At 40.8% G+C, this 12,633-nt stretch overlaps 1 protein-coding gene across 2 annotated transcripts in view; it reads right to left on the bottom strand.

Moving 5' to 3' along the window:
* Positions 1-12,219, bottom strand: part of insyn1 (inhibitory synaptic factor 1) — a 44,228-nt gene extending 32,009 nt beyond the window's left edge. Inside the window, exons 1-3 of one of the 2 annotated variants that reach the window (XM_063478443.1) lie at positions 11,589-12,219; positions 10,403-11,089; positions 9,483-9,858 (exon numbers count right to left, since the gene is read on the bottom strand). In XM_063478443.1, coding sequence (XP_063334513.1) covers positions 9,483-9,626 — 144 coding nt within the window. In that variant the 5' untranslated portion in view covers positions 9,627-9,858; positions 10,403-11,089; positions 11,589-12,219. Of the gene's footprint in view, positions 1-9,482; positions 11,090-11,346; positions 11,560-11,588 lie in introns of those variants that run through there. The other variant, XM_063478434.1, reaches the window with a different exon arrangement.
* Positions 12,220-12,633: the final 414 nt, after the last annotated feature.

Raw genomic sequence — 12,633 nt, 5'->3', positions numbered from 1 at the left:
GAACATTTGCATTTCTAGTTAGCCGTTGGGGGAAATAAAGTAGCTGAGGTGTTTAAACATTAAAAAGGATAAGGGTGTTTCTCTGAGAACATTTTTCAAGATGTAATTTAATTTCCCTGCTGAGCAGACACTGAATTAAGAATTTAAACTAGTTTTTTTTATAGTATTTGTAATCTGTTTGACTGTATATAGTACACCACATCTGCTGTGATTTGTACCAGTAAAAGAAACAGATCTTTGTGTATGTTCTAAAGAACATAAGGCCTGTATTGCACAGTAACGTAGCATTTTTAAATTGTATAGTTTAGTGAGGAATTGTTTCTATTCTAAATACTCAGTTGCTAGAAATGGGTCTGATAGTTTTGTTGAGGAAAAGCACATGGTGTCTTCAGTGACTTTTTACTCCCATAGTGTTCTCATGTTGCCTTGGCAAAATGCTTTTCAAGAGCCAAATTGAGCCTTCGATAGGAGACATGCCTCGTTTATACACTCTGTTATCATAGTACTGAAGCAGTAATTTTTCTGCCGTCATTTATCCCCAGAAAATTCTCTACAGGTTCTGTACCTATATTCATCACATATCCAAAGTTATTTTGTGTAATAGTAATGAAATTAAAAATATGCAATCTAAAAAACAAAAAGATAGTGGAAAAAATACACTTGAGTACATATTGTCAGAAACTTATGTTTGAATGGTAATAAAACAGCCAGATTCAAAATTAATGTATAACTCAATAACTTTCTTACAGAATAATTGACCATTTGTGTTTTGTGATACTAAAAAATGTACAAGTTATCACATAAAGGTGTTTATGGGATAATGGAAAAGAAACCTGGCTTTACCTTACCAGAGAACTTTCATCCTTCTTAAACTCACAAAGTGTAAATTCATCAACTATATAAAGGAGCGAAAGAAGTAAAGACAACACTGACTTGTCCCTGAATATGATAAATGTTCCTTTATATAATTATTTTTTGTGCAAGACCTTATTTGTTTAATTGTGACAAATTACTGCCAAATTTTAGAATCCTTTTTATTATGATTCATTCTGAGTGAAACAGTTAAGTGGGCTGTTGCTCGAGCACTTTACAATTAAAAACTTTGCTCAGTAAACTTTCCACTTTACAAAATGCTACTTTTGGACTAATTAGTAAGTCAAGTAGGGATCTTCTTCTTGACTTACCTTGTTGCCACAGCAGCCATGTAACCCTAGCATCCTCCTCTATCATACCAACCCTCTGCACGTACCTCTCTCTCTAAATCCATGACTCTTTTCTGTGGTCTTCCTCTTTTCCTTCTCCCTGGCATCTCTCCCTCTTCTGTACATGACCAAACCACCTCAGTCTTGTCTCCAGAACTGGGTTTCCAAATTGCTCAACCTGAGCTGTCCCTCTGATATTTGTACACATGATAAAATCAGGTTAGATAGCTTTACAAACTAATAGCTGATACTGATTAAAAATAAAACACCCAATTGCATTGTCACAGCTGCATCCTGGCTCTATATTGTAAACAACACATTTTTAATTATACTAAGACAGTGTGCAACATTACACATGCCAAGCCAGAATTAGAAGTGAGTCATACTGTTGTAACTTGTCACACAGTTTCTGGCAGGATTTTCTAACATGCATAACAAAATACCAGATGCACAATAATTTTCCTATGGTGGAAATATCAGAAATGCTGAATATCAATAGCACTAAAACACCTGTTGTGTGTTATCTGAGAGAACCTGTTTGGCGTTATGTGTCAGGGCGGATGTGTAAAGACTTGAGCCCTTAAAAGGTTTTAGAAATGGTCCAGTTGCTTAGTAGTGTGCCATCTAACTTGAGCTATTTCTGCTAGTGAAAACTGAACAATCTCATTCGAAACTGGGTTGATTTATGATGCATCACAGACTATGGCTAAAAATAAAAGGAATGACAAAAAAAGCCTCCTGATGATCCCTCAGTATAACACAGTTCCAAAGATTGTAGCTGGATTAAGCTGCACCGCTGGTGAGTGGGTTGGTCCATGCTGCCCTGAGCGTTTTTACAGGCAATGGAAATAGAGAAAAATATAGCGCCTCTTCAAAATCTGATCATAATAGTAATCGGTTTATTTTGCATTATATGTATCTCAACAGTTATAAAATCACATATCCACACCTTAGTAAAACACAATCTGATGGCCTAATGGAGAGAAAGCTGTCCCTCTGCGTACAGTATGCTTTGACACAATGAAATGATGTAGCTATTCTTGGAGGCTGCTTGTGCACTTCGATGGATGCCATTTTTCACACCATTAACTACAGTCTACTGGTTTTATTCACAGCACAGAGATAGGCCAAAACAATCCTAAACACGCCCACGAACGAGCACAATTGCAACAATTGATCTAAGCTGTTCCACCCAGTCTGTCGCAATTCTGTGCAGCAGGAGAAACCATTATCTCCATCCGCCCTTCATCTCTCCCTTTCTCTCTCTTTTTTTCCCTCAGTATTTCTTTGCTTTGCCTGTAACACCCTTTTTTCATCCTGTTCGGCTCTATCCTTGCCTTGGGACAAGCAAAAGGGTTTGTGGCTGAATCATAAAGTACAAACATGCATGGTAAAAATTTTCACTGTAACTAGCCCACAGTAGGTGTGTTAGCTGATAAAAATCAATGAACACAACAAGCACAATTTTTGGAGTGTTTATCTCAGCAGAGGTCTAACCTAAAGCCCTCATTACAGTCTGTGCTGAGTGCAGGGTTCACGGAGGGAGGCAGAGCTCAAAGGGCCAACTAATCCAGTGGGTCTTATAGGCACGATGGGCTAGTCAATATGCTGGGCCTGCATCCGAAAGAATGCTGGAGCTCCACAGCAGAGCTAGGTAAAAGAGTCTCTGGGGAATGCTTTGCGTGGTGCAGTTTTTATTCTTTCCACAGCTCTCAAGGTTAGATGCCGTTTAAGTCTTAACACATTGTTTACCACTAGTCCTTTCCTTCTTTGATCCCGTTGCAGTCCTCAAAACCGCTTACTTTTAAATATTGTGATCGTGGAATTTAAATAAAAACAAAAGGTAATGTCCTTTTATTAAAGCAGTGATCTTTTTGTCACTTGCTAACAACTGTGGACATATCCGAATTCATTTAAAATCAGCCAATCAACAGATGATCTGGTTTTTCACTGAATCCCAAAGAGCAATTTCTTCAGTCCTGAGAGTAATTGAACCCTTGCTTCCTTCTAGGAATGGACAAACTCATGGAGAGCTCAGCTCAAGGCAGCAACACAGATGTGGAGATGGCAGGGTGTTCTGAATTCAGCCCGAAAAAAACGGTACCTGCTTTTTCTTGTTTTCCTGAGCAAGGAGAACTCTGCTGGAGGCACGTCACCAAGTTTAATTTAGGAATTTAATTTGCACACACAAAAGAGGTCAGTCAAGGAAGAACAAATTGACAGACACAGCAGGCGGGTACTTGTCATTTCTTCCAAATGGCTTTTAATAAGATGAAACACTTTGGCCCAGGTATGTCAGGTTGAAGGGCACTTTTCTCTCTGTGTGTTTTTAAGCTTTTACTGTTGGCAACTGAGTATCGTTGACCTGCAAGGAGCAGCTGGTCGGCATGTTCGCATGTCAGATACTTGGCCCAACCCTGCCTCAATCTAAAGTAAATGGATTCTGTAGTGGAGAACAGGCTGGGCCATCCTCAGTGGAGATCACTGGGCTGTGGTTAACTGGGCAGTAAAATCCACAATGCAGTAAGCCAAGTCGAAATGGTTGTTTTGTGGAAAATGATACATCAGAACACAGCTTTGTGACTTATTACATTGTAATTTCTTATTGTAGGCGTCCGTTTGGACAAACAAAATGAATCCCATCCACATGCCAAGTTGATTAGTTATCATGAGTATTAATAGAAATAGACTGGTTTTTTTTGGTTTTTGCTCTGTAGTAAGTCCAGCGTGATGGCATGGATGTCTTAGAAAAACATTTTAGTTATTATCCTGAATTTTCCCAAGATTTCATTTATCATTACGGCTATATTTTTAAATTTGTTGTAAAGATATTTCATTAGACACATGTCAATTAGGGTCAGATCAAAAATTTGGAAATAAGTGGAACTCATCTATTTTATCACATCACTCTGCAGTGGCCCATTTTCCACACAGGGATTTCCTAATACCATTGCTATGCCCTTAAATTTTGCAAATATTCTCTAGTAATAGGCTCAACAATGTTATGGTATGAGAGTGTGTTTACCACTGTCCTCTATATTGTTCTACTCACTGAGTTAAAGTGCTAGTGATTGCAAGAGCCACTCTCATGGTTAAATGTTGAAGTGTTCTTGCTAAGCAGTTTTCTGCTCCCTGCTCTGCTCAGCAGCAGCAGTAGCAGCAGCAGCAGGGGAGGGAACAGAGTGAGGAGAGGATATGGCTTCTTCTTCTAAAAAAAAGAAAAGAAAAAAAAGGCCCTTTGATTTTGGTTTGAGTCTCCCTTGGGCTGCCTCTGGGTTTGGAACAGATTTCATTCAGCGCTGAGCATGGTAGCTTCAGCAGAGGGGCACTGTGCCCCCACCCCCACTTCGACATGTGTCATAACTGGTTTCAGACTTGATCAGGAGACACAACTGGCTTGTTGGCTTGGCAGATGGCTCTGAGGCTGAGGCCAGGTGCTTGGTTACCTCACTATCCACACCAGGCTTTAATAACATGGCATTTACGTATGCCTCGCACATGAAAACAATATAGTAGCCTTCCCGATCAGATAATTTACATGGCAGTTTTCTTTGACAGACTCCATTTTAGCACAGATGTCTTGATTTGACAGCCAGGCCAGAGGGATCATGCAGATGGTATTGGGTGATGAATAGAAATGAAATAGACCACTCATTTGTGCCGCATGCATCTGCCATTTAGAGGCGAACTTAGCTTGTTGAGCACAAGTTCTCTTGTTAAAACACCAGCAAAAATTAAAAGCAAAAGATGCTGGTGCTAATCACAAGGAAAAACGGTGATGACTGCTTTTTGTTGTTGTTTTTGTTTGTTTTTGGTCACTTGGACCTTTAATGACACACTGAAATCTCTATTATATAATTCTGAAACGGCTTAGTGACCAGTCCCATTAATGGAACTGTTACTCAATACATCATCACTGGGGGGAAAAAAGCTGACATTTGGAGTACACAAATTTCACCTGACGCTTGCCTTTTGTTGCTGCCTCTATACTCCTCCTTTAGTGTAGTTAGTCGCTCTTAAGCATTACATGAACATATGCATAAAGCTACCAAAAGCTACCATCACTCTTATTGCCCTTATCTTCAACGTTATGCTGCTCTGTTGTTTGTTAATTGCCCCTTGGGGATAAATAAAGTCTTCTGATTCTGATTCTGAAAAGGCTGACTGATCGAGGCCAGTTCTCTGGATGTCTTATACTTCTGATAATTGCCTTTTTTTCTAGCTTATATTCTCTCCTCTCTTCCTGATTAGCTTCCTGTGTTTAAATATCTTGAGAGGAGCACAGGCATGAAGTATTGTCTGCTTTTGCTATCATATAGTATAAAACCCATGTTCACATAATAACAGCCCATCATTAGTTTTTGCTTCAATATAATTTGCCAAAACCTTTTACGTTAGTTGATGCCACTGGTGCTTTTTTATTAGTCCTTTATTTATCCAGGTAAAAAAATCTAATTTCCAAGAGTGACTCATGGCAGACGTCATGGCAACAAAAGTCAAAATACATGTACCACATAAGTGCATAACATTTAAAACAAATAAAGTACACTTTTCCTGTGCCTCATTTTTATTTCTGTAGCACTTCATTAAATTCTTTTAATTTTCTCCAATTTCCCAATTTTTCCAATAACCATCACGGGTGCACTCTAACATTTGCATTTCTATATTTGCCTTTTTTTTTCTTTGTAAATTTTTATTTGAGCAAAAGTAAGAACTCAATAACTTTCAGAGGTTACTTTGCATTCTGTTTGCTGCCATTTTCACAAAAAGTCCAAGGTTGACATGATATCCAAATGAATTATTTCCTCTAGTCTCGCCACTCCTGCCAGTATTATTACTACAAATGGAGTAGTTTATCAGTATATTACCTTCCAATGTCCTTCCTTTAGGTCCTTTTCATTTTACCTGTCATGGAGCCTTAATGGGATTCACAAGTAAGACAGGCTGCAGTTGACAGTAATAGGCTTTTGAAGGGAGCAATCTTGAAAAACTACCCGTGCTCCGTGTTACATTTTTCTTCAACATGTGAGGAAGATTTGCTGCCTGAGACATTGCTGCAGCATGGAAAGGAAAACCTTGATATTTTACACCCTTCCAATTTCAAGATTCGTACCATAATCACATTTTTATGTACACTAGGATTATTCAGAATTTATATTGGATGAGTTCACGGTTATATTGGAAGGTGCATATGGGTAGTTTTAGTAATATTATCATAATCGGTTATATTTATGTGGGTATATAACCATATGGCATGGTTTGCTAAAATGTTTAACACAAGATCTAAGGAACTATATGTATTGTTCTGTGTGCAGCTGGCATTCAGATCAGGCTTTATCAAACCAGTCAGGTACTGTGGTGCTTTTTCACTGGCTGCCATGTTATTTAATTTGTATGAATTAAAGGTGATTGTAGTGTTAACGTTTGAGTGGAGAAGAATTCTGTGTATTGTGTGAAGATTTTGCAGAAGCATGCCTTTATGTGAAAATTTGCTTGAGATTGCTTTTTAATTTAGCAATCATTGAGTCTTTCCTGAAAGTTTTCTGAAAAAGCTCCATCTTTGTGAAATTTGTTCCCAGAAATATTTTGTTTTCATAACAAATAAAAAAAGAAATCTGAATGGCATGCACTCACTATACTGTACATTTGCATAATACAGATTTACATTAAACTTGGTGAGTTCATTTAGGCTGTATGGGTGCTCAAACTGTAGCAACAATTGTGAACCTATATTTGCTGTCATTTAAGATGTTGAGCACATCCTCTGCTGAAAGAATGCTTATTGATGGGGATGGTGAGGTCTGAAAGTTAAAACCAGTAAGACCCAAAAGTGACCCCACGTTAAGTCTTTTTCTCTCTTTATGAGAAATGGTAGTCGCTCATGGGAAGACTGAGTGAAGGTGAAGAAAAGCACTGAGTCATTTTTAAACTGTGCCTTATTTTCCTAGTGTATAACAGCACATTGACTGGGTTTAGTGTTTAAACAGCAATTTAATGGATGTTTATTCGTGCCAATTATCTAGTGTTATATTGAGTTGAGAACCTAGATAGTGATGATGTCTCTTGATGGAAGGCTACAATTCTGCAGTGATACATTTTTATTTTTTTTTAGAAAAACCTATATTGTTCTCAAAGAGATTCCCCTTAGAATTTTTCTTGGATTTTCCTCGGTGCTTTTTAAATCTTATTTTATATAGAGTATTGAAAGTGTTCTCCTTTTTACTTTAATCGACTAAAAACGCAGAGGATACATTATTTAACTGTAGGTACATAATACTCTAAAATCCAGACAGTATAATTAGAAAACCTCCCAAAAGTAAGTGTTTTAATTCATGTGACATTTAACGTCATTGACTAAATGATCTAAATGAACACTGCAGGCAATATGGAGGAAAAGAAAATTAAATGTAGGTAGATTTTTTTTTTTTTTTTTGGCAACATGACTAATAATGTGTTAAAATTAGATGTTTTAATCGCTTCTTGGTTTCAGCTTTTGACCAGCTGGCACAGTGACATGGTACATATGTGATCTGGAGCTTTGAAAGCGGTACCGTGAAGTAAGTTTAGTAACACACTCGTAGGTTCCCAATATCTGGGCAGCTTTTTCCTTTAGAATGTCAGCTTTAACTCCTCAGAGCTCTATCTTCAGTTCCCCAAAGACCTTGTGGGTGATAATCAGTCATTACCGCTCCTCCACTGAGTTATTTATTTCACTACATTCACACTGCAATTCATCATTTATTTATATGACAGTTGTTGTCTATTATAGTGTTCCTTTCATGTGGCCAAGAATGAGAGATTTTATGGAACATTAGGCTTCCATGCATCTGATAGCACTACACTGATTCTATTTCTCCATTTCCCTTTGATACAGACTCCCACCCCAAAGGTCAGTTAATTGTAGGATATTTATACCAGTATCACAGTTGTTACTTCAGTTAATATGATTCCTTAACCATTTTAATATGTGGGAATGTGCTCTTCCAATAAAAAATGACATTTGAGCCACTTTGCAGAGCCTTCTCTAATGGGGTCTGGGATAAGAATGGTAATATGCACTGGAGCTGGCAGAGGCACAGCCTGTGTTTTTGTTTATAAATAGCTCCAGCCAGCATTATTCCACTTGCAGTTGTCCCATAACCATCAATCACTTCTGCTCATGGGCCGACTTCTCTTGTTCACCAGAGAGAAGGTGCACTGCAAGCGGTGCCCTTGCACCTCCAACTGTGCAAGTACATAAAGTAGAGCGTAGTGAGTAGGACAGAGCTGGGAGTCAGGGAGAATGTGGGGGGAAAGGTTCCTGTGGGGTGATGAACTAAGTTATGATAGCCACCCACACCCCTCCTTCTTCGGGTGATTATATGCACCAACATCCACCATTTTGCCTTTTTAACACATTTAGACACACGTGTCGATCCCAGAAGCAGGTGGGAGGCTAATCATGTCATGAGCTTGGAGGATATGGAATGGGTCGGACAAAGCTGTTTACTCAGGTTTCATTTGTCTCTGTCTATATCTGCCTTCATCTCTTTCTGCAGAAGAGCTTTGCAAGAAGAGCTCACATCTTTGAGGACACTGCAGGAGGAAGATCCTAAAGAGATTTCCCACATAAACAGATGTACTACTGATTATCAAACATCACACAGATTTTTTTTTTAAGTCTACGTGGTTGTACGTGCATATAACAACACTCACAGTGTCTCTTTGAAGATCCTTGTTCAGACCTTGTGGTGTATACACACACACACACACACACTAAAATGCACATATTACAGTGTTACCATGGCAGTTTCAAAAATACAGTAAGAATCCAGCTGATTCTTAACAAAATGGTTATGTAACTATTGCAGCGCTAAGTCATGTATCTTATCTAAGCCTGTGTCTGTATTTCCTTTCAGCCTGGCTTTGCTGCTTTTCAGCAGCTTTTCACATCTACTGTACCTCCCACAAGACGCCAGTGAACACATGAAGGACATTTGTAATTGCCCATAAGCAACTGTGTTCTTGTGGGCTTATTGTAAGAGCAGAAAAGCCTTGGTGTGGTTGTAATAAACAACATTCTTTTGTTACAAACACACAGAAAAGTTAGATCTCATCGCTGTCAAATCTTAATCAATATCTCTATGCTAGAAAAAGAATTTTACACTTAATTTAATGCAGCTTACAAGAGAAGCACGCCCACCTGGCACCCATTGTTATCTCCCTGCCTGCTTGTCTTCCTTACTATAGTCCTCTGTAAATGAAAAAGCCTGATATTTGTAAACTTATTTTGATGCTCACCTCCCGGAGTTCCTTGGCCACATCCTTGAGCTCTTTGAGAATTCCTTCCAGCTGATCAATCACCATCTTCATGTGGCTGCGGATGCGTTCTCTCGGGCTGGGGGTCTCAGAGGTGTCCCGGGCCGGAGCTCTGCTGAGGGACATCCTTTACAGGGTGACGTGGAGCCAGTGGCCAACAGGCTGAGGGCGTGGGGGAGCCGAGTCGGGGTCCATGTCTTTGGCTACAAGGAGCCTCAGTGCTACTGATCCGAACAGGGGCCCCGGCCACGTGGGGAGACCTCAACATCTTAAAAGCACCTCGGCAGCCAAAACACCTTGCCTCGCCAGCACTCTCGGCACAGGGTCACACTCTGGCATCCATGCCTTCTTGAAGACACTTCCAAAAATGAAGAGAAAAGGAGCATGGGAAAAGTCAAATGCTGTAAATCCATCGAAAAAGAAGAGGGAAAATTCATGGGCTAAAGCTGGTATGAAACTCTTACATAATCATGTTGAGCCAACTCATCTCATGTGTCAGTGTATATATTTGAAATTGTTCTCAAGGAGATGCTATTTAAAATGCCTGTCTATACAGGGAAAAGACTTTTTCTTTCTTCCATTTGTCCTGAACACTCTTTTTTACGTGTAAAACACAGTGGCATAATGGCAGGCTAACATACAAAAGTGAAAACAGGGAAAGGGTTCACGATAACCTTTTTGAAATAGAAAAATAAAACTCCCAGCAGTGGCTTGATTCTCAAAATGATCGTGTTCTATTTTATTGGTAGCGGGCCAAGATTTGCCTTCTAAAAATAGTCCATTAGTGAGGGCTACTGTTTAAAAGACAGAAAGGACAGCTCCTGTTTAAAAAAGAGAATATTCCTCTGTCAAGTGTGGTGTAACCTCCTCCGAGGAAAAAAAGACTCTCAGTAGAAACTCACATCAAAATAAACTCTGCTTCTCATCCATTTTCTTTGCAGTTGATGACCTAATCATGTTGTCCTTCATTTCTTGTCCATGACAGGGAGAAATGTAAAAGTGGGTCTTTTCACACAGTGTCAAATCTCCCCCAAAATGCAGGGCTCATTCCAGGTGGCGTGGGATCAAAATGAAGTGATTTCTAAGCCAGTGCAGTGTGACTTGCGATGCGAATTTGTGGAGGCATAACAAAAAACTCATTGTGCCAACGAGACACAGTAACAAGCTGACTTGACGGCAAATGAGCACCTTCCTCTGGAATTTCGGTGATAGCTTGTCTTATGTAAAAATGTTTTTGAAGTCCTTTCTCAAAAGACTGACCCACAGCAGTCCACAGGGGTGTGCCCAAAAACCAAAGGGGCAGAAAGAGAAAAGGATTCTCTCGTCTCCTTCAGTTGTTGCTAAGGGAACCCGGTCTGCCTGCTTGTGCTGTGATTGGATAATTATTTTACTTCTTATCCGTGTAATGTATGTTTTCTCTGTGGACTCTTTTCAGAGAGGCAGAGAGCTCCGTGCCATCCAGCAGGACAAGATAAATCCCATGAAAGCTTCCCAAAGGAGCCCCAGAGAACAAGCAGGGGGGAGAGCTTCTCGCCAAATCCAGGGCGATGCCACTGCCACAGGGTATGCTGGCCAATCACACATGGCACCTGGTCATACAGGAAGGAAAGCAATCACTTATTCGTTCATGTCTCATCTTCCTTTCTTTTTTAAAGCTTGCTCTAAATCATAGCAGCATGAAAAGCAGCATCAGTCGGGTGAATAAGACTCAGATATGGTCAGGGATTAACTGCGTTGATTATTTCTTGCTTCTGTTAAAATGCATCTCGTACTTCAGCAGCACTTGCCTCACCTCCACACGCTCACACACGCTCACACACATCCGCTGGGACGCACACCTACTCACCTTTTCTGTGCATCACTTTGCTGTTGCTATGCCCAGAGCTTACTGTCCAGGCACAGCAGAATCACTGAAGCTACACACAACCTGCTGGTTCTTTAGAAGTCCCTGTGTCGCACACACCAACATCTTCTCTCCTTCTTGCCGTTCTCACTCCCTCTTTTTCCTCTCTGTTTTACACACGCAGACACACTCCCTCTCTCCCTTACACACACACACAGAGTTCTCCCCCCTCCTCCCGTACTTACTGTCTTGACAGAGGGAGAAGCTTCTATTAGCAGGGTTATTTCACTCTGAGGCTGTGGCTCATCAGAGGAGGAGTAGAAGTGGAGGATGAAGCTGTGGAGGAGGAGGAGGCAGGAGGCATGAGATGGGAACGATGAATGGCCCTGATAGCACTCTGAGAAGGGAGAGCGGACGCCGAAGATGACTAAGAGCCAGAGTGGCAAGAAGAGCCCCTGCTTCGGATTGTGATGCTGCTGCGGCCGCTACCATCACTCAGATAGCTATGCTGCCGTAACACACCACCCGTCATCCCCTTCAGCATTCGCCTGCATCGGGAGGCAGCAGACAGATCAACTGAGCTGCTACTGTGAAAAAGGAGCTGTGTGATTCTTATGACAGCCTCTCCCTCTTTGTCTATCGGCCTGGTTTGTCTCTCTCTGCCTCTCTCTCACACTTCCCTCTCTTTCTGTCACTCTTTCTCCATCCCTGTCCCTCTGCCCCTACGCCCTCACTGTGTCCTCGCTCACTGCCGGATGAAGGGAAGCTGATGCCAGAGTTTATCGTTGGGCTCAGGCTCCTGCCAGCACCACTCGGCTCTTCTGCTTGGCTCTGTGGAGGAGGGGCTTGGTGCTTTAAAGGCACAGTGTATCACACAGTCCCTCCTCTGCCTCCCTCCTGTCCTGTCTTCTCCTCTCTACTGGTGTCGACACTCCCTCACTATCTCCTCTCACACTGCCTATCTAGCCTTTGTCACAGTTCTGTCGAGGGTGTTATCTCTCTTAAATCAAGATGAAGTCTTCCTCTGCTGCCAGACAAGCAGTCTCCAGGGACAGGGTGTCCAAAGAACCCTGGCTGTTGCATCATTAATATACAAAGCAGGTTGGTGTTTGATGACCTCATCTCGCTGAGAGACAAAAATAGGAAGGGAGGACCAGGCTGACTTTTTTTTCCCCCTCCCTTGTCCTCTTTATCAAAATTTATATTTCTACACAATGCATAGCCACACATAACACAACCAGAATCAACCTAAAATGAAACTAATATTTTAAAAGCCAATTGAAAATGTCA

The sequence above is a fragment of the Pelmatolapia mariae genome, linkage group LG1 (assembly GCF_036321145.2).
Source record: "Pelmatolapia mariae isolate MD_Pm_ZW linkage group LG1, Pm_UMD_F_2, whole genome shotgun sequence".
Lineage (NCBI taxonomy): Eukaryota > Metazoa > Chordata > Actinopteri > Cichliformes > Cichlidae > Pelmatolapia > Pelmatolapia mariae.
The sequence above is the reverse complement of the archived record's forward strand: the minus strand, read 5'-3'. Positions and strand labels throughout refer to the sequence as shown.